At 43.6% G+C, this 26,968-nt stretch overlaps 1 protein-coding gene across 2 annotated transcripts in view; it reads left to right on the forward strand.

Annotated features, from left to right (window-relative positions):
• Positions 1-3,099, forward strand: part of TBX15 (T-box transcription factor 15) — a 96,020-nt gene extending 92,921 nt beyond the window's left edge. For both annotated transcript variants that reach the window (XM_031046881.2, XM_005146627.4), the window contains exon 8: positions 760-3,099. In XM_031046881.2, the coding sequence (XP_030902741.2) occupies positions 760-1,544 (785 nt within the window). In that variant the 3' untranslated portion in view covers positions 1,545-3,099. The remainder of the gene's footprint in view (positions 1-759) is intronic.
• Positions 3,100-26,968: the final 23,869 nt, after the last annotated feature.

The following is a 26,968-nucleotide window of genomic DNA, read 5'->3' on the forward strand; positions in this document are numbered from 1 at the left end:
ACTTCTATCATTCATTGCATAAATATTGTATAATACATTGATACCACCTAATGCATGTATATCAATGTTTTGTTAACACCACTAATGCAGCAGATGGAATCCCTTTTAAAGTTAAAGCACATGACTGAAAATCCTGACACATCCCCTTTCTCTGTTCCATGGAATAGATTGAACCTGTGTCCCCCCATTTTGGTGTTACTTCTGGCTTAAACCAGGCTCATGCTACACCGTGAGCCACCTGAAAAGACTGTTGAACAATGCAGAACTCCAACATGCTTTCAGCCTGAAAGCCCCCTGTGTAGGTGATGAAGCATGTTTGCAGTGGGGCCATACACCTCACTGGTTGGTGGTCTTCTTGCAGACCAGGAGAGAGGGGAAGGGATTCCCACACCCATAACACCCCCCAAAAAGGAAGGCTAAACATGCCTAAAAATGGCAGATTGCTTGACTGAGTGCAGTGATTCCTTATGGCTTTTCCCACTGCCTTGGATTACTCTGTGGCAGGCTTGCTTCCCTCTCCTATTTCAAAAGGGAAGAAAACCTCTGCAGAAAAGCAAAGTCATAACAAAAAAGCAGCAGGAAAGACCAATGGATGCTATTAATAAAGTGAGTGCCCTTGCCAAGAAAGGCAGAGTTTTCCAGCAGCCATTTTACCACCCCTGTTTCTTTATTAAACTAGGCTGGTTTTTAATGAGACAGTCTCATTGTGCAGATGTGATCCTGGGGTCTGAACACCCTCCCATGTGTTTTGTTTTGCAGGAGGCAGCACAGGCACCTCCCCGACAACCTCCAGCACGGGCACTCCATCACCATCTGCTTCCTCTCACCTTCTCTCTCCATCCTGCTCCCCTCCAGCCTTTCATCTGGCCCCCAACACTTTCAACGTGGGCTGCCGGGAGAGTCAGCTTTGCAACCTCAACCTGTCTGATTATCCCCCATGTGCCAGAAGCAACATGGCTGCCTTGCAGAGCTACCCAGGGCTGAGTGACAGCGGCTACAACCGTCTCCAGAGCGGCACTGCTTCTGCCTCGCAGCCCTCCGAAACCTTCATGCCTCAGAGGACTCCATCCTTGATCTCAGGAATGCCAGCTCCTTCCTCCCTGCCCAGCAACAGCAAGATGGAGGCGTACAGCGGCCAGCTGGGATCCTTCCCTAGCTCCCAGTTCCAGTATGTCATGCAAGCAGGCAACCCTGCCTCCACCTCCTCCTCTTCACACATGTTTGGTGGTGGCCACATGCAGCAGAGCTCCTACAACGCCTTCTCCCTGCACAACCCTTACAACCTCTATGGATACAATTTCCCTGCTTCCCCCAGGCTGGCGGCGAGCCCAGAGAAACTCACCACCTCCCAAAGCACTTTACTCTGCTCTTCCCCATCCAGCGGGGCCTTTGGAGAGAGGCAATACCTTTCCACAGGGATGGATCACGGGATGCACATGATCAGCCCTCCCTCTAGCAACCAGCAGGCAGCCAATGCCTGTGACAACAGACAGTATGGTGCAGTTCAGGGCTCCTCTTCACAGATGTCTGTGCACATGGTCTAACAAGCCATACTTATCCTTGGCATTGAAGGCAGCTGGACCTTCATTGTTTCCAGGGATAAACCCATCCCAGTACCTTTTTGCCTTCAAACTTGTAGTAGAACTAGTATTGTAATGATAAATAAGAACATAAGTCATCTAGGTACGTGCCACAGAACCCTGTGGAAAGCCTCGACTGACAGCCTTCACAGCTTGTTGTTGTCCAGGGCCTCCAGACCTGGCATGAAGTGCCTGCTCTTTCTGGACATTGCAGAGAGAAGGGCATGACTTTAATAAGAAGCTGGAGAGAAGCATCTGAATATACAGTTTATGCATTAACTCTCAGCTAATGTGAGCTCTCAGCGTCAAGGGAGCCATGCCTCTGTGCTGTCTCCTCCAGGTGTTGGAGAAAGGCAGTCTTCCCAAGGCTTCATCTTCTGAAGCTGCACTGCCCATGGCTTAAAAGACCTCCCCTTTCTGTGACCGTTCCTCACTGCTGGAATAACTCAGCCCATTCCTGAAGCGAGCAGTGGCCCTTGGGTCCTTTTGCCACTGGAATGCCACAGGAATGGTGCTGTTGGGCTGGATCTTCATCTCCCAAAGAGGTTTCTGCATTTTCGCAATGGACTGACAGTTTCTTTGTGATGATCAGGCTTACCAGCACCCAGCCTGCAGATGGACGTGAAAGAGAGAGAAGAGAAAGAAAAGGTTTAACTCTCAAGTGAGTCTCAGACATCAGCAGGGACTGCTCTTCGGAAAGATGCATGGGGGAGAGAGGAGCTCAGCTCCTGTTGATGTGACCCAAAGCGATGCACCAAAACCAAACGTATGACAGCCTTTGTGGGGAACGTGTGATCCATAGCACTCAACCCAATGGGAGGAAACTCTACAGACTGAGCTCATAGGGAAGAGCAATGAGAAAGAGAGCTCTACTCTTCAGAAGTGCAGCTGGCCTTGCATGCAAGATTTGCCATAGAAAACCATTAGTATTTCAGTAACAGTGAGGTTGACTAATTTGCCAGCCTCTCACCTGCCACATGATCTCTGTTTAACCAAATAGATCGTTGCCTTTTGACATCTTTCTTTTCTGTTTTTTTTTCTTCAAGTCCTTTAAAAATAAGAAAACAATTGTAGCTTGGTGCAAGTTATGCATTTAAGTTGTGTGAAAATGCAAATACCAAGTAACAGAAAACAGATATTATTGAGATTTGTTGTGAGGTGTTGTAGATAAATGTATTTATATGCCTAGTGGGGGATTCAATATTATGAATATAAAAGAGGGCAATAAAAATGGTATGTAAAATATGTATGAAGAGAAAGGTGTATAAAGATTTGCCCTATGCACGGAGCTCTGTTTCTAAGTGCCAAGCACAGAATGCGCTAAATAAATCTTTGCAATTGTTCCCTCTGTGTTTTTCTCTGTCTATGAGACATCCTCGGCGATCTTCTGGAGACAGACATTTTCAAGCACTGTCCCACATGTTTGCACAACAGAGGAAATGAAGACACTGTGCTAACTTGTGAAATCTAGGCAATATTACAATGCAAATAAAACTTCCGTCTTCTTGAGAAACTTCAAGAATTGAGTGCTTGGGATTTGTAAAGTGCCTCTCTTCAAGGAAAAGCTGTCTTATGCGCAGCTAGAGTTGTTATTTTGATTGTTGAAGCCTAATAAAAAGCTCTTCAGGATAGTTTTTTTCACAGTCAATGTAGAAAATAATACTTGCAAATAACAGTATAATGTGTTTCTCATTTTTAAATGTAATTTTGGGGTATGTTGTGTCAGTTTTTCATTTGCACTATATTACATTTCTAAGATGAGATTGAGACATTAATAATGAAAGTAGTGGGGAAGCTGAAGCCCCTTCAAAACTGGATGTAAGTTATGGCTGCAGAGTTTACAACTTTCCAGTTCTGTACCTAGTCCATAAGACTGTATTCTGGCTTTTACTGTGTCTATCCATTGATCCTGCCAAAAAAGGGTTGAGTGACTATGGATGAGAGAGGATCTGTCCCTCCCCTTGTTGTCTTCTGTTTATGTCTGATTTTAACCCTGAAATAGGGAGTTTTATAACTTTTGTTATGTCCTTTCAAGGTCTTTCAGAAATAATCTTCAGTCTGTGTTTTGATGTTTCTTGTGCTGTTGGGTTTGACTCCATCCTATGGCAATGATTTCTACAGGTTAGTAGTGTGATGTGTGAGCCAGTGTTTCCTTCTTGTGGCTTTTTGCATTAGGTTTCTCTTTCTTCTATATTCTGTTTAATTCTTGGTTAGTGAGCCTGTATCTCAGATAAGAATAGAATGAGATTCAACAAAATCAGACTAACTCTCAGTATCAAAATACATGATTCTTATCTTGATTAGAACAAGAAAATGAACTTTATAAAAAATTTTCACAGGAAACAGTCGCTGAAGAACGTAATGCACAAGATGTAGAGTGCAACCTTCAATATTAGTGTGAAGAACTGGAATCCCAGTTTCCATGCATTTTAGCAGGAATCCATGGGGAAAAGCTTTGAAATTGTCACTTAGGCTCTTCAGCAATGTGATCTTTCGAGGTGTTGAGCACACAGTCCCTGATCTAACTAAGCCTGTAGTCCATCCAGTTGTCTCTAGTATGAAACATTTACCTTAGGATGAGCATTTATTGACCATATTTATAGGCATATTTATTTACCTCTTATGTGGGACATATGTAAAATGAGAAAGCTTAGTTAGAGGAGAATTCCTTCATCTTAGCATATGCTTAAGTGTTTTGTTGATTCAGGAGCAGAATATTCAACATTAAGACTGAAAAAAAAATAGAAAAAGCAGCCTGAGAGAGGCTTCCCTGTCCTGAGAGGTGAAGTTTTAAGTACACAGATGTGACTTGGTGTGAAAGTTACACTGACTGTCTATGAGGATTAAAAACAAGCTAAGAGTGGAATGGGAAAAAGTAGTAAACTTGTTCCCTGGTTGTCACTGTGCAAAGCAAAAGCCCAGCAGTGTTTGGAGGGCAGCATCAAAAATAACTGGCTAAAGCATATTAAAATGGTTTACTTAGTGTTCAGTTAGGTGTACAGGTGAAATCGTCCCAGGATAACACTCCCCTGAGCAGAAATCTTGTTTAAGGCCCTTGATGCTCCCACAGAAATGCAAGCTGAGCACAGAGTTTGAAGTGGACCCAGGTGTGACAGAGGTATCAACAGCATGATCCTATGATCAACAGCAGAGTCTATCTCTGGAGCACTGACCTTCTCTTTTTCTGACTCGATGTGGAACTCATTGCATGGTGAGTGGGAGAAGGATTAGAAGCCTGTATAATTTTACACTGGTTGAAGATGCTGTTCTTATTCCAGTAACATTCTAAATTTGTTGAGCATTTTGGAAGCTCTGACTTTTAGCTAGCTAATGTATTTCTCTGCTGCTATAGGGCTGCTTTCTGATGCTTTCATAAGCAGTCCTAGGCTCTGCTTGTTCATGTCTCCTCTTGAGCATCCAGCACTGTATACATCTCAGGGGACTGTATGCAGCAGTACTTCAGAGATACAGAGTTGGCCCAAGTGGGGCTGTAAGCAGAGAGCATCAACCCTTCTCTTAGGATGATGGGGAGGGTGGTGCTCATTCAACCAAAAAGACAGCTTGCCTATAGCCATTCAGTGAAGGTGCCTGTGTCTGGGAAGGGCTTTTCCCTCCAGACTACACAGGTGACAGTCCTAAGGGCATGCTGCAGCACCCACTGCTCTCCCACTGTTTCCTTTATAAGAATCAGGGGGTGGCAGGAGGCATGACATGGCCCCACATTCCTCTCCTGCCTGAGGTGGTTTATAACATTTTCCTTAATGGCCAGTCATGTAATGGCACAGTAATACAGTTGTATTTTAAGCTGGTGTAACTGGACCTGGAACAGGCCTAAGGAAAACTGCAGCTGGTTTGTTATATTAAATAGATAATGTAGTCCAGTGATTGGAGACATGATGTAATTACCTGCATCCATCCCTCATAGTAAAGCTGGAACATGTTGCAGTGCAATTAACCCAGAATAAACTGAAGTACAGCCTACCATCCATCTAAACCAGGGCCATCACATGGTTTATGCTATGTTGCTATGCAAAATCCTTGTACAGAAATATTAAAATTAGTTAAAAAGAAGTATGTGTGTGTAAAAGCACTAGAGGAACATGAGAGCAAGGATTAAAAAAATGGCTTGTGCTGATAGCTAGGGACATGATCAACAGCAGTGAAACTGGTAAACACTGAGGAATGTGTTGCTTTCACCAAAATCACAGCATGGATGACTCAACAGCAGAAAACCCGCAATCCAGTAACTGGAGAATGGCAGCCAGACTACAGCACAGTGTATGTGCCATTTCTCTTACTGTAATCTTAAGAAGTCCATCTTTACTAGCAAGCTCCACAAAATGAGGAAGGAGAAGAATATTTGCAGCAGTGTCACCCAAGATTTAGAGTAGGTAATTAGCCAAGATTCCAAGGTGAAAGCTCAATACCTGTTATTCCTGAAACATATAAAAGACCCATCCAAAAGCCAATGCATTATCAGCGGCGAAAAGAAGGCCAGAAGATGAAGTGAAAGTTCAGCAACTTTAGTTCTTTGCCTTCTCTTTCTTAATATCCAGGTCATATTCATCTTGTGAGTGTATAAGCGTGCTGTAATACCTGATGTGAAGGGATCTTCCAATGTCCATCTCTTTCAGATCTAAGTTGGTAGACTCATTGTATTGGCATCAGTGATCAATATATATGAAATGCAGCCATAGCCATGTACAATCAATATGACATGTTCAGGGCAGTTTGACACCTTTAACACTGAGTTTCACCGACTATTTGCTTATCATGTACAAAAAGCTGTGAAGAGAAAAGAAGAAAAGTGAAATACAAGGGGAATAGCAAACCTAGTAGCTTGACAAACTGAATTTAGCTGTGGAAGAGTCACAGCTCTAAAGCAAAGGAAAGTCCTGCAGGACCAGTCCTGGGTGGGCTGTGGACTAGATGCCCAGTGCTAATGCTATTTTCCATTTCTAAGTCCAACAGTTCTACAACAGAGGGACCAACAAAGAGCATCCATGAGTTGCACCCACAAGGCAAGAATGGAGCTCACAGTTTCAATTGAGCTTGAATCCAAACCTAAAACATTCCCTAGGTTCATCCATCCATAATAACTGTGGCTTTTTTTGCTCTCTTCAGCTGTTGCCACAATTGTACCACTAGGGAGCTCTTTGATTCAGTTCTCCACTACTTTTATCCATATTTTCCAGAATGCTTACAGCTACAATATGATGTTATTTATGATTTCTAAATATCATCTTCTAATGTATCTCCCAGGCCAGCAAAGCAGCAGCCCAGCAAATCTTACTGAACCAGAGCTGCCTATAACATTCCCAGAGTGTCCAGCCATCCACTTCCATTTCCTGGCTTCACTGGCTTCTCACTGCACTTTTTCAGATTTCCTTCTAGAACTCTTTTTGTTTGTTTTATTTATTTTGCACAGCAATAATGGAAAGAAAAATGTTACTGACTGCTGGTGTTCAACCCCAAGGAGGCATTGCAGCTGGAGCTTCTCTTCTAGGACTATTTGGGTGGTGTACAAAGGAAAGAATATGAGTTCTGTACTTGATGCTGTCTCCGGACATGGACATGGTGTTCCCTGAGCCATCAGCCCCTTAAAGAGAGTTTGCAGTGAAATGGACAGATGCACCCCCACAAACTTGCAGTCTGGTCTCAGCAGTTGGCATTTCTTCCATTCCAACATTTTTCTCAACCACTTTAGTCCCTGCCCTTTTAGACAAGTAGATGCTTTAGGGTGAATATATTTCTAATGCTGCAAGTGAAGACTAATCTCCTTTAGTGTGAGAACAAGCTGACTACCTATAACCTCCTATTTGTGACAGTACTTGTAAAGATATCCTCTGACTTCAATGGCCAAGCCAACTAGAGGATAACTGTGTAATCCCACCTCCCTTGCTGGTCCTGGCAGTGTAGCCTTCTTTTACAGACAGTAAACTGAACAAGACTTGCCCTTAGCCATGCATATCCTACGTCACTCTCTGCTCCATTTATTGCAAAACTGGTGATAATCACTGGTTCCCATCTTTGCCAATTTGGTACTATATTAAAGGTAACATAGCTCAGTTTGTACCTTCAAAATTCAAGTCAGATGGGGAGAAGAACATGCTATGTGATGACTGACACCACCAAACATAGGTAGTCAGAGCTACATTTCTCATGCTGCTCTTGCAACATCACCCAGATATCGAGGATTAGTGGGACCAAGCTTAGTATTTTATCACCGATGCATGGCAAGGCAGTGGTGAAAGAGTTTCCAGCTGAGGCTGAAAATGCTGCACATGCAGGAAAAACTGATCATTGCATGTGCTCCAGAGCAGTCCTGCTGCTGGCCAGTAGGAATCTCCAGGGCACAATTGCTGGGCCCTTACCAGCATGCAGAGCTGAAAAGTGCATCCCTGGAAACATAGTGCTTGTGCTGATGGTGCTCTTCAGTTTGGTTTTACTCTCCCTCTGTGTGTGGATAAACACAGCCCTGTGCCAGCAGCCTTGTGTAGGTGCACACAGAGAAAGATACAGTTGTCCAAACAATATGGTATGGAGGGCTGGGGAAAAGGCATGTTGAAAACGTGAAGGACATTTGTGTTAAAGGAAGGTGTGAGAGCTGCAGGAAGAGCCAAATTACAAAAAAGTGAGTGCTTCAAGCAGCCAAATTAAACAAGACACAATGGGGGCCAACATTGCCTCCTAGGCATTTCATGAGCCCACACCCTAGTGTTCAGGGGGTGCTGCGGAAAAAACCACGAGTCCCTCCAGGTCTTATTTAACTTGGCCAGGTATAAGGAACTTCTTTAACTCTTTTGTGACTTGACTATTTCTACAGTGCATCTTCCCAGGTTTGTATTTTTTTTATTTCTGGGTGCTTTTTGTTGGATGAATTTTAAATCCTTTTGAAGACAAATAATTTCTTTCTATTTAAAAAAATAATCAGTGGAAGCAAAGCATAAAGTTGTTTTGGTCATAGTATCTTGGAGGAAAATACAGTATTTTGGAAAGAATCTGAAATGAAAACATAAAGCCTGATGGGATTTAAATGTAGAAAACAAAAAATTCAGTCTCGCCCCCTCTTTTCCCTCCCCCTATTCATGAGGTCACTATTTCTCATTTCACAGACTATGGCATCTTGCCGGCATCCTGAGGCAGCCACCAGAAAAAGTGTTCTTGCTCCTGTGAGCATAAAGCAGGATCAAACTGGCCAAGAGAAAATAATCAGTGGTTTCTTGAAGCTACAAAGAGAGAAACTTTGTAGAACCAGCAAGAAAAAGACGTCTAGAAAATGCATGCTACCTTCCTTTCCCCCTCAAAACTGTGAATCATAAGCATTTGAGGAAAAGGAGACTAGGTGAAAATGTGTGAAATAGTGAATGTGCACTGAAATTCAGTATGTGTTCCTTGTAAACAGCTTTGCTGTAGTGGAATTGTGTGTGTGTGTGTGTGTACAAAGGCTGATGAGAAACAGGAGAGGATCCCTGCACACGCAAGATGTGGCAGACCTCAGTTCAAATCCTGCTTGCAAGCCCTTTGCTGCAGGAGCCTGGCTTTCTGAAGAGGCAGGGCTGACACCATTGCCATCGTAACTCCTGCTTCTGCAGCACATGGCTTTTCTCACAGCACTACTCATGCTGCATCTGCTCAGACCTCAGGAGGTGGACCGTTGTTCATCTCTGGCCCAATGTAAGCAGCACCTAAGCTTTGTATCCTATGTGACTCTCAACCCACCTGAAGAGGAAGCTATCATTCTCTGACACTGCATTAGCGTTGTTTAGATGGATATTTCCTTTTTTTTTAATAGATTGTGACCCATTTGGGGGCAAATCAAGGGCATGAAAGCAGAAGGGATTATGAATACTCTTCTCCCCATGCAGATTTCTCTGCAGAATGACCCTGTCAACTCAACTGGCCTCCTGGCCTTACCGATGGTTCCTACCTTCTCTATCACAACTCAGAATCATAGACTATCTTGAATTGAATGGGACCCATAAGGATTGTCCCAAGTATCTCTGACAGACAAATAATTAATTTTTTATTATTGTTTCATCCTCTGCTGCTACTTTTGTCCTGGAACAGATATTGTTCCTCAGACTTGGAGTTAGTTATTTTCCTTGCAGGAATGTAGGGATGAGCGCAGAGTGTCTGGCTCTGACACTGACAGATCTCACACTGCTTCCAGGGAGATGCCCAAATGTTACAAAGATGAACCATATGGGCAGCCCAGCACTTGAGGCCATTAATAGGAATTTTTAAGCAACTGTGATTGATGGGGCAGCTCTTACAAGTCTGAGATCAATGAAAATGCAACTTGATCTTTTGAACCCAACTCCTTAATTTTTTTTTTGTTCCTTTTTCTGCAGAGAAACCCATAAAACCATTTCTGTGCAGACAAAAGCTGTCTGGGACACTTCATGTGGATTTGTCATGCATTTTCCTTTTGCTCCCCCCACTGCGCCATTTGCAGTTTCACACGCAGTTTGGTTTGGAGTCTTTCTTCGTGATTTGTACTCACTTCAAGATCAGCTTTTTCTATCCTTGTGATTGAATATTGTCTGGAGGATACTTTTTGAGACACATTAGTTTTTAATTTTTTTACCCCTCATTATAACCTGAACAGGAAGAAAAAAGTGATAAAAATAAGAAAAGCAAAAGTCATTGAGGACAAAAGAAATGCTGAACAACTTTGAGGAGAACTTCTTCAAGAGAAGAACAGGAGAGAGGGCCACATCTAATGAGTTTTGAATTATACAACATTGATATTTTTGCTCAGGATCTGCCGACAGAAATCAACAGTATGCAAAACAGCTCCATCTTCCAACATTCTCTATCAGGGTCTTGACCAACAGAGCAGTCACTCCCAGTAACTTTGGACTGAGTCAGTCCTCAGCCAAGATGTCAATAGTCTTCCACAGGCTGGATGCTCCTGGAAATGAAGCCTCTAAGAGGAGAATGAGCCTACAAAGGCAGAGGGAAGGGGCAGCTTCTTAGAAGTGAATTAGGGAGAGGCTGGGGAGCAGGGGTAGGGAGTGAGTGACGTGGACAGCTGTATTTAGCTAAGGTCACAGCTTGGGGACACGCAGGAGGGTCCAGGGTGCAAGACAGAAGAGGTCAAAAGCAAAGCAGGTGACAAGGGTGAGCTTGAGGGAGCACAGAGAAATGTGAGGAATATCAAGAAGAGAGGGCAGAATGGTCCAGTGTGAGGATGTAGATGGCAAAGGGCTGCAGAGGAGAGGAGGGAGAACCAGCAGTAAGGTAAATTGTGAGGAAGGCAAAGGATGAGCCTTGGAGAAATTTGAAGGGATGCAGTGGGAGAGGGGGAAGAACAGAGAGACAGCAACTTTTCCCCCTTTAGGGAGGGGAAGAACAGGAAAGGGGGACCATGTTTTATGTAGGATTGACAGCTGTATTTTGAACTTGAAACAACCACATATATGCCAAGAATTGGGAAAATGTCCCTTTGGCCACTAAAATGAAGGAATAGGTGAAATATGTTTTGTTAAATGATGCTTAAACCAGTGTCAGTGCAAAGGAGATTTGGAGAAGGAATTGCAGTAGTGGTACTAACTCATGGACTAGTAGTGGTTGGGGTAAGACATCTTCCCTTCCCTAGACTAGCTGTGGGCTCAAATAACTCAGTGCATGGTTCAAGGCAGATAAGTTTTAGCAGTTTTGGAATAGGCTGTGCATACTGGGCTTCCAGTAAGGGTGAGAATTTGTTCCCAGAAATCCCAGTTTGAATGCATTTTCTAGAGCACACCAAGCCTTAAGGGAGTAACACTGCTAAAAGTGGGGAGGACTTTTTTGATACCCTTTCCAGCTTGTCTGCTTGGCACAGGATTGGGCACATTTACCAGCCGATTATGACAAATATCAACAAACATGAACATTGGTGGTGGAGGATACAGTGTAGTACCTCAGAGATATACAGCACTTCTGAAACACTGTGAATCACCATTCTTGCTTTTCTCTGGAGCTGTTGGTGTAAGGCTCAGCTAAGAGAGAAGCAGAGAGGTGGAATGAGCTGGTTGAGAACAGCATGCGTCTAGGAGCTGGGAGTGTTCAGTCTGTCTCAGTTGGAGGCTTATCCCACCCTGGCTCATGCTGCTTCCCTGCTCTTGGCCACAACTGTCCTGGAGCACATCTGGGGTCAGAGAAGACAAGGTCAAATTGGAAAAGAAGTTTCTTAGGGCATGGATGGGATTGGGAGCACACAGTTTTCATCAGCTATCAAAAGCACAAAGAAAACTGAAGGACCCAGTGGCACAGCTCAGCTCCACACAGCTGGTTACCAAAGTAATCTGGGAAATTGCAGTATGTGACAACATTCCCAGGATATGCAGACTTCATTACAGCTTTTTTGTCTCTTGTGCTAGGGAAGGAGTCAAACTTTTCCTCTGAACAGCACCTGGGATCCTCTCTTACGCTATCACACCCCTCTGGGATTTGGTCCTGGACTAGCAAAAGGAAGAGTGGCTACAGCTGTAGGAGGGAATAATGAGTCCAGCACACTCTTCTGGAGCTTGCATCCACTCCTGAGAGAAAGGTAAGCAACTGGTAAGCTAGAAAGTGCTTGTGCACTCTCCAGACCTTAAGCACCCCAAAGTGTTCAAGCACTCTGATACCTTCTAACAGTGGGCACAGATGCAGCTGCAGCTATCTGGAACTCAGAGACTTTCATTTCCAGACAGGCCCTTCAATGGTGTACACAGATCATCCACAATGTGGGTAACTTCCAGGACCTCACCAGGCTCTTCTGGAGCACCCACTTCTCTGGTTTGCAGTTCACATATGGCAATGTTATATCCCCAGAGATACATTCACACTAGATATGTTCTTCCATTGAAAGTCTTATTATCTGCAAAATACAAGACTCCCTCAATAAAAATATTACACTCATTTAGCTGATGGTGGTGACTCAGATGTGCCTTAAGCTCCAGAGTGTGCCAGTAGCAATGCTATTAACTTGAATGGTTTGGACTTTACTTTTTTCTTTGTAACTAATACATGTGATTAACATTTTCCTTAAAATGGCCAGTGGAGCAGTGAGACATATGAGGCTGGAGGTGTTTAAAAACTGGAGTTGTGTCCCCAAAGAGCACATGTAGGTTGACAGAAATCAGGGCCAGCTTCTCACACCCACTCAGGGCTTTGGCCATACAGCTTGGCCTCACACCCAAGTTGGAGAGACAGCTTTGAGGAGTGAATGGCAAGCTCAGTCGCCACAACTTTCTCAGGCACTGTCTGCAATTACTGGGGCTGCCAAAAGCCACAGGAAGGCAGCCAGATAGCATCACTGCATGCTGGCAGGGCTTGTCTCTTATGAGCATCTACCAGCTGGAAGCCCTTTCATTGCAATCACCCAGCTTTTGCAGGTCAACTGCAGCACAGAGCTGTGCTTTAATAGGAGATCCGAAACAACCCCCCATTGACCTAACTCACCTCTCTTTACAGTTACTCTGCTGGGCACTATTTGAACTAGTTGAGTATTTGCTTCATCAAAACAGCATCCTGCTTTTATACAGTCTCTGCCACTGGTCACATTTAGCTTTTCCATACCATGAGCACTAGGGAAAGACTAAACGGTGGCAGAAAAGTTCCTTTCAGCCTTGCTCTCTCTGAACTCCCACTTTTTATTTTCTTTCCTATCTTCTATTCTGTTTTCAAGACTTCCTTTAAAATGACACTGAGTCTCCTACTTACAGTCAGTGCTCTGGAGCTCAGTCAGCCTTGTTGATCCCTTCTGCAAGTGACAACACTTCTCACTGTCTTTTATATATCAGCTTAACAGCCTGATAACAACTGGGCAGGACTGGATAGATATTCCTGGCACTCTCTGTGTATATTGGGCAAGGCTTGTAACATGGCACTAACTATATTTTGCTGTCTCTTGCTCTTGAACTGTTACCTTCTGATTGCTAGAAAATGACTCATGAGGTTCATATGGTCCAAATTAAGCGAATGGCTGAACACTCCTGGTGCTGTGGATTACTCAGAGGATCTTAGGCAGAATGTCAATATTTCATTGCAAGCTGCAAACTCCTCAGTGCTTTTTTTTTTAGCAGGAAGCAAAATGCAAATTTCGCAAACCACAGAATATTTTATCAGCTGAAGATCTAAAGCTGACTTCCATGCTCATTTAATAGCTTTGGTAGAGCACTGTGGTTAATGCAGCTATAAAACGATGTTGATGCAGAAACATTCAGTTTCTCAAGGATATTTCTCCATTTTTGTGCACTAGTTCAATACTAGAATTATTCTTCATACACTGGAGCATTTTCAGCAGGTGTTTCTTTAATAAACATGGTAAGCATCTGTGGGACATTTCTATTATCCTGGGTTGCATAAGATGTTATGTATATACAACTATCCATTTTGAGCTCTGTCTGGCAGAGTAATCTCTACTGTCAGCAGTTCTTTTCCAAGATCCTTTACCAAGGAGCTTCTCTGCAATCCCTGTCCCTAATCTCTGCCTCCCAACACCTGCAGCACTGGTTCTGTGCTCCTGGTCCACCAGCTCTGCCCCTTAGCACCAAAGCAATGCCAGAGCACTTTTTGGTGACGTGAATTGCTGAAGCACAGGCAAATACTGCTTCTGGTGTGCAAACAGTTTCGGCACTCAACAACGATTTCTCAGAGGTCCTGATAAGCTTACTCTCCATTTGACAAGTATGTAGCTGAAAGAACAAGTCTTGGCTTCTCTGTTCTCCTTTGCCCTAAAAAGCTGACCTACCTGCTCTTCTGGGGAGCTGTACTGTTGGTTTGGAAGTCACTCTTGCACCCCAGAATTTGCCGTGGGTAGAAAAATTTACCCTTCCCTAGGGTAATTCCCTAGATGCCCTTCCCTAGGTCTTCTTCCATATTTGAGTCCCCAGCATTCCCAATGGGTGTTCAAAATGTCTTTAGCCCTTGGACTGTCTTTTAGATTTCAGCAAAGGCTGGAGGGTTTGCCACTAGTTTTGCTTTCCCAGCATGAGCCAAACGTGCCTGCCAGATTTCTCAAGAGGAGATGTCAGATTTTCCAATTTCTAAATTGGCCAATGAAGCATAAAAATATTGAAACATAAAATGAATGTGTTTTATGAAAGGATTCTCTGTTGTCAAGGAAGGAGGGCTGGCAAACACCTGAGGGTGTCGGGAGCCTTTCTGCACCGTGACCTGAGGCTCTTGGGAAGTGACCTTTACCAGCCTGAAGGCACAGGAATGTGGTGGTGCCAAACTTTCCTCCACGTGCTGTGGGCAACTTAATGGAAAAGCTTGTTAATGCTGCAGGATGTTGTGAATTGTTAGTAATATTACTATGTCTTTATATAGAGGCATGTACTGTGCATTTTATCCTCTGTACCTCTCCTTTCATAACAGTTAACTACTGTCTAACAAGGAAATAAAAGTCAGAAGTTTCATGCTTACAGGAAGTATATAGTGCTGATGGATTTGCATAGTATTTAGAAGAGTTAGAGTTACATTGCAGTGACGCAGTTCTGCAGCACTTGCTAATTCCCTGTTCTCCCCATATACTTCCTCCTGGCTCCTACTCTTGTTTGTTTGAACATACCCAGTCTGTTATTCCTCCCTCCAATGTGCTCTGCAGTTACTGGACAATTGCAGTTTGACATATTAACGCCACATTTAATATTCTGCAGCAGATTTCAGGCTGACATTGCATCCAGATAGGGATCCACTGCCTCATTCACAAGCACTAGACTTGGTCATCCAGACTCTCTGAATGGGAACCCCAGGCATTTGTCTCTTGCTGTGTCTTTCCACCTTCCTTTTTGCATCAAACTTTCTCTCTATTCATGCATGTATTCCAACAACTGCAGTAAAACAGGTATTAAAATCACTTGATTGCTTAGCAGAGCAGAGCACAAAGCATTCCCAGGACAGCTGGTGCAGTGGAGATCTCCACATTAGAGGTTGGCTTTAGTTTTGTTGAATTTATATCTAGAGCTCAGGTTTCACATATATACTGCCCCATTCTTACACACACACATAACAGCCTGTTACTCTGCAAAGTGCCTCAACAGAAGTAGCAGAGCTGTTGCACCATCCTCAGCTCTGATTGTAGCAAAGGGGTAAAACTCCCATGAACCATCTAACAGCATTGTGAGGGTGACCCTGGGAACTCCCTGGAAATGCCTTTTCCTCTTTCCAATTGAGAGCTGGTTTCAATTGCCCTCCTTTTGTGGCAAATGGGGGTAGAGGTGGTGACATCAGGCCCTTCTTGGCAGCTCCCTTTTCACAAGGAAGCATGCATTCAATTAGAGGATTTTAATTAAAATACTTTCCTGTAGCATCCTGTTTCCAGGCCCTGCTGTAAATTTAACTTGACGTTCTCTCATTTAACAGGTGGGTGAGATTATTGTGAGAGCTGCCAGATGGAAGAAAGCAGAAACAGGACTGGCCGTTGAGATAGAAGAATGAAGAAAGGAAGAGAGAGAGCAAAAAATAAGGAGTGGGACAGATATCTGCCGCATATCTGTCAATATTTACTATGTAACGTGCTATCTCTTTCTGTGATGGTTCTTTGTTGCCATAAGCATGCGACTTGTTGAATTTCTTTTGAAGGATAAAAGTGGCAAATCCAGGATCAACACAGTTGGATTTGATTTCCTTTCCTTTTAGATTGGTGCAGTTTGGGAAGAACCAATGAATGGCAAATGATAGGCAAAAATTCAAAGTGCTTCCATCCTACTCCCAAAAAAGAAACCCCTCAGTTTGACCTGGGAGCTGGGGAGAAGAGGAACAGCTGTGAGGCTGCAGTGGTAGCCATGGGAGTGGGCAGCTCACCAGCAGTCCCTTCTTCCTCTGCAGCTGTGTCAGCACCAGGTTCCAGATGCAATGGGTTAAAGGATATGGGAGAGAAGAGATTGTTTCCAAGAGATTAAGACTCAGAGGCTAGCAGGAGTAAGGATGAGGAATGTGGAAAGCTGCCAGCTGGGAGTCTGTGAGGTAGAAATGCTGGAGAAAAGAGGTGGCTAGGAAACTAAAAGGACCAAAGGGAGAGAGAAAAAGGGGAAGGACAGTCTGGGAAGGAGGAACCTTAAGGAACAGGGAAAGAAGAACTGTTGGGGTTGCTCAGCACAGGAAGAAGACAGAGAAAGTCACAGAGGTGAGTAGAGGAGGAATGCAGAGAAAGAGGAACAAAGAACCTTATGCTCTCCTTTTCCCTTTGAAATCAACAAAACACAAGATAATTAAAGACCAAACTTCTAACTAATGTGGAAGGGTGCCTGCACTGATCTCCTTCCACTGGGCTATGTAAGACTGTAGTACTTTGACCACCCACCACATGACATGCGCTGCCAGACGTGAGACCTCCAGAGCAATGCAGGGTAGAGGTTGCCTGTACAAAGCTGTGGTTCAATCAAAGAGGATGTTATAAATCCTGAGAAGCACTGTGCACTGCTGTCATAACACATAGGGGTAGTGCAACTAGACTTACATCATTTGTGCCACTCACATTGCCCAGATACTTTTACATTAAGATCCAAGACCAAAGCCAAGGGCAAGGCACAGGAGAAGCTTCCAACAAGTCCTGTGCCAATATCCCTGCAGGAGTGGGGAAGCAATCCATGAACACAACTGACAGCCCTGCAAACGAAGTGCACTCTGTAAAGCAGAAGGTGGTGAAACCCCCTCCAGGTCTATACCAGTGTGACCCTGGGGAAGCCCTACGTGCACCTCCAGTAATTAAAGGATCATGATCTTGAACAAAGAGACACAGGTTGTCATCCCCAGGCATCTGCAGTAGAAGAATCTTCCAAAACTTTCATATTTTCCCAGATTCCCAAGATTTAAGAAGAGTGATTCAGGAAGTTCCCTTCATTAGCTTCAAAGCTTCAAGAACCTTTGTTCTTTAATTTAAGTAACTTCTATCTTGCACTTCCCTTTGCTACAGACCACAAACTTTACTCCATCTGTAGTACCATAAATACTCCACACTGTGGAGTTTTGTAAAAGTGAAATACATTGTGGACTGAACACCTCTGACTTCACAATCTTGCTGTTAAAGCTACCAGTATTCAAGCAAGGGTTTTGGTGTTGGTTTTTTTTTTTGATTTTTTTTTCCTAATATATTTTTAAATCATAGAATCACAGAATGGTTTGTGTTGGAAGGCACTTTAAAGATCATCTAGTTCCACCTCCTGCCACTGGCAGCGACACCTTCCTGTAGACCAGATTCCTCCAAGCCACATCCAACTTGGCCTTGAACACTTTCAGGGATGGGGCAACCTGTTGCAGCATCTAACCACCCTCACAGTAAAGAACTTCTTCCTAATGTCTAATATAAATCTCCCCCTTTTCAGCTTAAAGCTATTTCCCCTTGTCTTGTCACTACATGCCCTTGTAAATAGTCCCTCTCCAGATTCCCTGTAGGTTCCCTTTAGGTACTGGAAGCCAATCTCTGTAGGAGAAGTGCTCCAGTCCTCTGATCATCTTTGTGGCCTCCCCTGGACTAGCTCAAGCAGGTCCATGTCCCTCTTGTGTTGGGGGCTCCATAGGTGAACACAGTACTGGTCATGCTTTTGATGCAGCCCAAGACACATTTGGCTTTCTGGGATGCAAGTGCACATTGAAGTCTCATGGTGAGCTTTCTGTCATCCGACACCCCCAAGTCCTTCTCTTTAGGGCTGCTCTCAACCCATTCTCTGCTCAGCCAGTATTTGTGTTTGGGATTGCCCCAACCCCTGTGCAGGACCTTGCACTTGGCCTTGTTAAACTTCATGAGGCTGACATTGGCCACCTCTCAAACATGTAATGGTCCCTCTGCATCCCATTCCACCAGCTTGTTGACCGCACCACACAGCTTGGTGTCACTGGCAGACTTGCTGAGGGTGCAATCGATCCCACTGTCCATGTGGCTGACAAAGATGTTAAACAGTGCCAGTCCCAATACAGACCCCTGAGGAACACCACTCATCACTGATCTCCACTTAGACATCGAGCCATTGACTGCAACTCTTTGAGTGTGACCAGCCAGCCAATTTCTTATCCACTGAGTGGTTCATCCATCAAATCCATGCTTCTCCAAGTTTAGAAACAAGGATGTTGTATGGAACAGTATCAAATGCCTTCCACAAGTCCAGATAGATGACTTGTGCAATCAGCCTCTGTTGCTTTATCCAACAATACATGGGCCCATCATAGAAAGCCACCAAATTTGTCAGCAAATTTGTTCAGTCACCAAATGGCCGCACAGGTCACTTTTATTTTAAAATTTGCTTCTCATACACAGTTTTAATTTATATTCACCACCTGCTCTTTTCTCTTTCTCATTGTTTTATCTGACAGCTTGTTATTTAATCACTGCTTTCGGATAACCTTTTAACTAGAGTGCTTTCCATTTGGTTATATTTCCATCCATACCCCAGAAAATAGCATTTTACGCATGCACACAATGATCTCTTGTGAGCATTCATCTGAGATGGGATCCACAAAGTACTCTCAAGCACAGATGAGCTTTTCCAAGTTTTCCAGGCAGAAATACTTACAAACATAGGGAAATGGCCTTTGGTGTTTTAAATAAAAATTGAGTTAGTTTCATGTAATCCTGTTTGCAAGTGACAAACTTACAAGCATGCTGGCATTGAGGCTACCAATGACCCTTCAGTTAACTCCTTATCCAACACAAGAGTCAGTACTGAGCTACCTCATTAGGATGCAGGATGTTGGATGTAGGATGTTGCGTGTAAAGAAATTAACACCTATTACTGTCAGGAACTCTTTGAAGTTTGTCACTAATACTGTGAGAAGTCCAGCAAATACTCCCCAGGTTCTTCTCAGCCAGATATCTGTCATTCCCCATTCTCACTGAAACTAGCTAGACCTTTAGCCCACATGCATTCAAATTTTGTGATTCCAAAACCACAGTGAGTCTTCAGTACATTACAGTCTCTTGGTGTCTGGAGATACAGTGAACTTGTAACTGTGAATTTCAATGCCTGTGTTGTAAGACTTACCCCATCGTAGCTGTAAGGACTACTAGTTTTCTGGCCTTAGGATACACGTCAGCCAGTTTTGTCATTAGCTCGTGCACAGGTGGAACAGAGAAACATTCCTTTCCTTCATGCACACAGAGGCATCTAAGAACTTGGACCCCATCAGCTGGTTTGAGAAAGGTGCCTCAACATCTTTTCTTGTACATGCCATTACTGAGTGTACAACTATCTCCGGTCAACCATGACCATCACGGTCTGACCTAATTCTCACACATCTTTGGAAGCAGATCTCTGTGTGGCCAAAGCTCAAGGGGACATAACTAGAAAGAATTCCTATAATTTTGGATATTCAAATGTGAGTTAAAGTAATTTTTTTGAAGTTTATGTGAACACAGGTTTTATTTCTGGTGCTATTGCTGTAACAGCATGGCCTACAGAAGTAGTTACCCCAGAGGCTGCAAGTTTTTAAGCATTCATGCCACAGACTCCTGCCCACACCTCTACATCTCCCATAGCTTTGTTTTTTTCTGAGGAAAAAAAAGGGATAAAGTGATTTAGGAAGAGTTAATGCCTCTGAACAGATGCACCAGCAAGAGATGTGACAAAATGTCAAGTGGAATGTGCCTGAGGGCTTGGAATTTGGCCGTGGAGGCAGCAGATGAGTCCCCAGGATGGCATGTCCCCCAGAGGCCCGGCATGCTTTGGTGACAGCTGTGATTTTTATGACCCGGCTTCGATGACAGTTTGGGAGGGGTCAGCTCAGCTCTTTTCTGACAGGAATTTGGTTTGTCATCAGATTCTAAAATCCCTCTGATTTATGGCATCAACCGCTGCTGGTGTTTTACTGTCCCCACTCCCCCCCAGGCTGGGAGGTTAAGGTGCAAACACTAGTGGTCAAATTTAACTAATCAGGAGGAAAATGGAAGTGGTAGGTCCTTAGGTGATAGGAAACACCAAGAAGAGCTAGCTCCAAAAAGCTCTCACTAGGAGCACTTCATCTGAAAACAGACATCTCTTCTCCTGCCGTCTGAGCACCAGCTCTTCTACTAACCTCCACAGTCCATAAAATGACAGACTTACACATGTTGCAGGGAATTAAAAGATAGCAGAAGCCAACCCCTTGGTACTGTGCCCCACCATATTTACCAGTGACAAATATGATCACCTCCCAGAAAGGCTGGAACAAAAGCTTTAAGAGAAGGTGTTGAATGCATCCAGCCACACAGGGTAAGGGCCATGTCAGCACAGTGGTCCTCAGCTTCTCAGCTCCCATTTGTTGTTATCGTGGTGTGCATTTCTGTGGTCACTTAGCACAGAGTAGGGGACCCAAGTGGCACTTGCAGAAAGTCATTTAGGGCACAGGTAACTCCTGTTTCCCTCCTGGGTTTTCTGACCACTGAAACATACTTTTCAGACCTGGTAAGAAACAGTGGCACAAAGAGTTCTCCTGCAAGCCAACAGCCTCACTCCCAGCAGCAAGGCCATTTAATTCATGGCCTAAGAGAAGACATTATAGAACAATATAGGTCCATTCTGATGATTCTTTCAGCTGCCACCACAGCTTAAAACAAGGTCAAATAAGGTTGCTTCTTCCAAAAATCACCTTCTCACTCACCTAACAAATACAGCTCTGTTACCAGAGGTGTAAGCTGTCTCCTCCTGGGAAATCCAGTTCTGTTCAGGCTTCATAGCACCTGGAAGATCACAAGGTATGGGATATTCTCTGTGGAAGTGAACAGAGAAAGCTGAAGGTGATCAAATGTCTGAGACAAGAAGAAAGAACTGGTTCTGAAGAAGTCTTCTTGCAGCAGTGAGAAACACACAAATGCATTTGTGATCACAACTTTATTATAAAGTCATAAGTGGGTGTAAGAAGCCATAGGTGCATTCCCATGTAAGTGATGAGGATCTGCTCCAGTACTCATGAATTCTGCTATATAAATGTGGCTGCACAAGCCTGGAAGGAGGCTGGAGACTTACAGATTCACCTTTTAGGCTAATGGCAACTAAACATTTGAAATCACTGAAACCCTGTGGCTGAACTGTGTGCATTCTGTGGGATAGAGTGGCTGCATGCTGGGAGTTCTCAGCATGGCATTTGACACTATTCTAGCAAAATATGTCTATTTCCTGCCTGGATGCACTACCGTTCCTGCTTGGCATCATCTGACTTTTGGGACTTAGGTGTTTGCCTCCATCTTTCCTCCTCATATTCTGCCACATAGCATTTTTAACAGTCTGTTTAGAAGTTCTTTCCATTCCTGCATACTCAGATTCTTTGCATGTCTTCCTAATTTTCAGTGGTCCATTGTGTTTTACAGTCAAAACATATAAATATGTAATTTCTACTGTAAATTCCTAATGAAGAGAGTAAAAATTAAAGACAAAACTCTACAAAAATATATTTAACTCCTTTTTTATGGAGCATGACTTGAAGGAGTGCCACTCTTATATTTCTTATTGCAAGTTACCTGAACACAGGGTTCTAAAGAATAAGTACACTCCTTTCTACACAATTGATTCAAGGGATTTTGCACCAGCTTTCCCACAGAATTTGCTTGAGAATTTTGGCAAGTTTCTCTTTGCCCACATAGGGGAGAACATGCAAAAATTCCCCAAAGAGAAGCAATTCAGATCAGTCAAGTATCTTTCCACCAGAATGAAAGAGCCTGGGAGAATCATGGTAGAGTAACAGCAAGAGGAAGCTCAACTCAGATCCCTGCCCACAAAGGGTGCAGGGGACACAGAAGGTCCCGTAAAGTCTGTCAAATCTCCTGGGGACTTGTTAAAAGCTGAATTGGCCCTTGCTGTGGAAGCATCTTCTTCATAAACCAGCTGCAGTTTTGGTCTGTTGAAAAAGTTCATCTTGGTAAGAAATGTCAGCCAGAGGTCAGTCAGGATGTCTTGGTACTTCTGGAGTGGTGGAAAACTGTATTTTGTCATCCATTCATTAGGATGAGAGATATTTTGAAACATCAGAATTTTCTGGTGTATGGGTGCTACATATTCCAATTGTATTTATGTAGAGTCAGGTTCTTTTCTTCTCCATCTGCCATCACAGGGTGCTAGTAGTCATGTTACAGCACTTCTCACAATTAGTTCTGTGTGAGAGACACATATGAATGGCAATGGAAATCTATCCCAGTGGGACTATTCTGCTTCCTTTATGGCTATTTTGGTTTATGTTCCAGTTGTCATCCTAATATGCAACTGCCTAATCAGATAGCAAATGCTCCCTAAAGACCTTAGGATGCTGTATGTAATTTGGGGGCATCACTGAGGCAGGAAAGGTCAGTGCCACATGAAATAGAAGAATACATTTCTTATTAATAATCTAAATAGTTCTTCCCTGATTTCCAAGGAACTGAGTTTAGTAAGCACAATTTTCCTGTTTCTTTAGTTAGAGGGAAAGCAATGCCAAAGCACGCTTTGGTCAAGATGAGTGGCCAAAGAATTGCAGGGAAAATAAATGACCCAAACCAACAAAGAATTACAATTGCAAACACAATCAGAAAGTGTGAAATATCTGTCTCACAGCCCAAAATACTCCAGAAGTCCACAGCCATTTGAATAAGAAATCCGAATTTCAGTGCCATCTATCTGGCTCTAGACTCTACAACATTTCACAGATACTTTTGTTTCCCTGAGAAATGTTTTCCAGATTTCCTCTATTTCTGCTTTTTGCCAGTTATACAAGTACCACAAGAACAATCTATCTCAAAAGTGTTCTGGCAAAAAATTCAGGTGCTAGCTAAGACTTTAATGTGCATTGGCTGCATTAAGCTTTTATAACATGTCAGCCAGCCCCTGATAGCTACCATGTGGTTATAATGATTATTCAGTCCAAGCTTTAAATGAGATGGAGAAAGCGCATGTGTAAAGTAGGAGTCGATCTCTGCGACCATGCTCTTGATTATGCACTTGCTATATTTCCTGGAAAAGGGGTGAATTAGGAGTCTTGGGCTGTTACCACTGAAAAAGGCTCAGCTCTTCCTAGCCTTATATGTATGGGTTCATCACCACTGTTTGTCACCACTATGGTACCATCCATTTCTTTTTCCCAGCTTAGTGATGCAGAGAGATGTGGAGAGCCAAGAGCAGCTCACATCTCACTCTAAAGCAGCTAATGGTCCCAGAGTCTGCTGAAGAAAATGGATTGTGTCAAAACAAATGAGCCACTGCTGGACTGATCAGCTTTACTCAAGTCAAGGTTTGCACTCAAGTGCTGATATTTTGGTGTTGCACATGCCCAGGGAGCTGTGAATGCTCCATCCCTGGCAGTGTTCAAGGCCAGATTGGATGAAGCCTTGGGTGATATGGTTTAGTGTGAGGTGTCCCTGCCCATGGCAGGGGGATTGGAACTAGATGATCTTAAGGTCCTTTCCAACCCTAACTGTTCTATGATTCTAAAACTGGGAAGCCAGAAGTGTCTGACTGGACTTTGGAGAGAGCCTAACCACTCTGTTCTGCATGTCAAATTAACTACCCAGTAGTGAGCTCCCCTGGCTAAATGATCACCCGTTGGCCAGTTGCCACACCACAAAGCTCCCCATACAACCGTCTCAGAAACGGAAACTTGTTATTCTGGAGCTGCCCTGTGAATGCCTGTTCTGTCAAAGTTGGAGGGAAATATTTGGGGCAGACAGGCTGAGAAAACAGAAAGGTGTTGGGTGTCAGAATTGATTTAAATGGGCTACAGCTTTGCACAGGAGCAATGGAGCTCAGCAAGAAGATGAGAGGCAGCCAGGGTGGGGGGCTAGGGGCTGAAGAAAATGTGCTAGAGATAAGACTCCAATGCTTCAGAGCATCATATGGATGAAAGAACAGAGCATTGTCTGTTCTCACTTGATGTGTGAGGCCTTCCTAATCTTCATCAGCACTCCTTGGTAACAATCACCTTCTGCTTCTGGAGGTTGATCCCCTGGGCCCCTGCAGGCTGAACTTCAAGGGGACCTGGTAAGTATGAGAGTGACAGATTCAACCTCAGCAAATGATGCCCTTTACTCGAGGGTGCACCTCACAGAGCAGGCAGTGATAGGTCAAGACTCATTTTTGAAGATCTTTTGAGGTCACTGAGCACTTCTTGATGCTTCTCCCCACAAAAGACTCCCATGTCCCTAAAGCCCCTGCATTATCCAGACCAGAAGATGCACTAAAACACACATCTCCCTCATTCTAAAAGCTACATAGCCATTGGTGAATAACACCTGTCATCCAGATATAAAATCATAGAATCATAGAATAGTTTGGATTGGAAAGGACCTTAAGATTATCCAGTTCCAACACCCCCTGCCATGGGCAGGGACACCTCACACTAAACCATGTCATCCAGGGCTTTGTCCAACCTGGCCTTGAAAACCACCAGGGGTGGAGCATTCACAGCTTCCTTGGGCAACCCATTCCAGTGCCTCAACACCCTTACTGTAAAGAACTTATTCCTTATATCCAATTTAAACCTCCCCTGTTTAACTTTTAACCTGTTACCCCTTGTCCTATCACTACAGTCCCTAACAAATAGTCCATCCCCAGCATCCCTATAGCCCCTCTTCAGATCCTGAAAGGCTGCTGTGAGGTCTCCATGCAGCCTTCTCTTCTCCAGGCTGAACAGCCCCAACTTTCTCAGCCTATCATGCAATCAGGATTTTGAGTGTGCCCAGGAGTTAGGAGCTAGAAAGTTATAAACTGGGATCTCTTATAAGATGTGACTGTGACCTAGAATCATAAGATCCTGCCAACCCAAAGGAGGTCTCTAGCCAAGACCCTTGTCAAAGCAGGATCTGCTGTAAGGATAGATCAGATTGCTGAGGGCTTGCTCCAGCTGCATTCTGTAATCCCTCTGAGCAGTCTGTCTGCTTTACTGCCCTCATAGAACAAGCTTCAGCTCCCTGAGAGGTTTTCAGTGATTCTATGCCATGAGAAGGCCAAGAAGAGGGAGAATGTATTCATGAGGGATGACAGAAAATGCACCACTGTAAGTCAGTTCTTTGTCCTATAGCCTTTTCATTGGCCACAGGCCAAGTCAGTTAATGTAAAACAACTAGTTTACACCAGACATTTTCATACTCCTGGCTGCTGTCACTTAGACCTCATGAAGCAAGTTCACTCATGTAAACACAGGGTGAAACATAGCTGTTTATGCATTGTTAAGTGAACAAACCCTGTTGCAACCTGCAGTCTTAGAAGTCCAGTGGAAGGCCACAAGGATGATCAGGGGTCTGAGAAGCATCTCTCTTATGAGCTCTTAGCTACCCAGGTCCACAGCAGATCTGGAGAGACTGGTGTGCACATGAAATCAGGTCCGAACACAACATAGCATTGCTAGCTAAAATCTGCAAGAGTGAAACTGAACATGAGGAGCTCTTCTGTCTCTCATGGTGTGTTGCCTGACACACTGTGCAGTGAGAGAGTACAGATCTTCTTGGGAATGGAGACATGTACCTGCCATTTTCTTCAGGTAGACATATTCTACATTACTATTTTTTCAGTCATAAGATGATATTAATTCTTTCCATTTTAAAAACAATTTTCTACCCCAGTTTCCAACATCCACAGAATGTCACCTCCAATCTGATACCTTCACAGGTTTGGGGACAAACAATGGGCACCCAAGATAAATATGTTGGTTATAAATATCTTTCACTCCTCTTTCAAAACTGTTTGGAAACAGTTTCTACACTTGGAAAAGTTACCTGCTTTACATTGTTTCCTCCCTTACCTTGCATTGAGCCATTTTCTTCCTTGTCTTACACTAGTTTTCTCTTTCTATTCCACAGCCTGTTGCCTGATGTTTTGACCATTTTCAGAAGGCTTTCTGGATTACTTCATCTCCTTACTGTATTTTCATCTTCTTTTTGATATCAAATAGCTTTACTGTCTAAAATAAAGCTTTCTAAAATCCATTTTATAACAAGATAGTGTAAGTGTAGTTATACATTGTGATACATACCACTGTTACATGTTTGTATTTACATTGTTCATTCATTCTAAAAACAAGGACAAGTTTATTGTAATGTATTTTTACAATCCAAATATAAAGATACTTAACTCTTTGATAATAACTTTTCTGTCCACAGCCTGTTGTTTGACAGTCTGATCTGTCACTCCATAAACAGCTGAGCTGTTTCACTCCTTTTTGTTACACAGGTCTACTGGCACTCCTGGTGACCACGGCTCATCCTTTTAAAGAAGTCACTCTGCAGGTTCTGTGAGTCTACAGTAAGAGTGCCATAACTTAGCCGATCATCACTTTCAGCCAGGACCATCATTCCAGGCTTGATGTGACTCTCTGATAAATGGTTTGGTCAAAGATCTCTCCTGAACTTCCATATAGTCTGATTTTTATACTGGGGCTGGGAGTTTATGGAGGAAAGATGCCTGCATATGTTTCGCTTTCATCCAGAGCTTCCAGAGAATGTGAGAGATCAGCAGGCTTGATAAGGCCACAGTATTAAGCAG

Source organism: Melopsittacus undulatus, chromosome 2 (assembly GCF_012275295.1).
Source record: "Melopsittacus undulatus isolate bMelUnd1 chromosome 2, bMelUnd1.mat.Z, whole genome shotgun sequence".
NCBI lineage: Eukaryota > Metazoa > Chordata > Aves > Psittaciformes > Psittaculidae > Melopsittacus > Melopsittacus undulatus.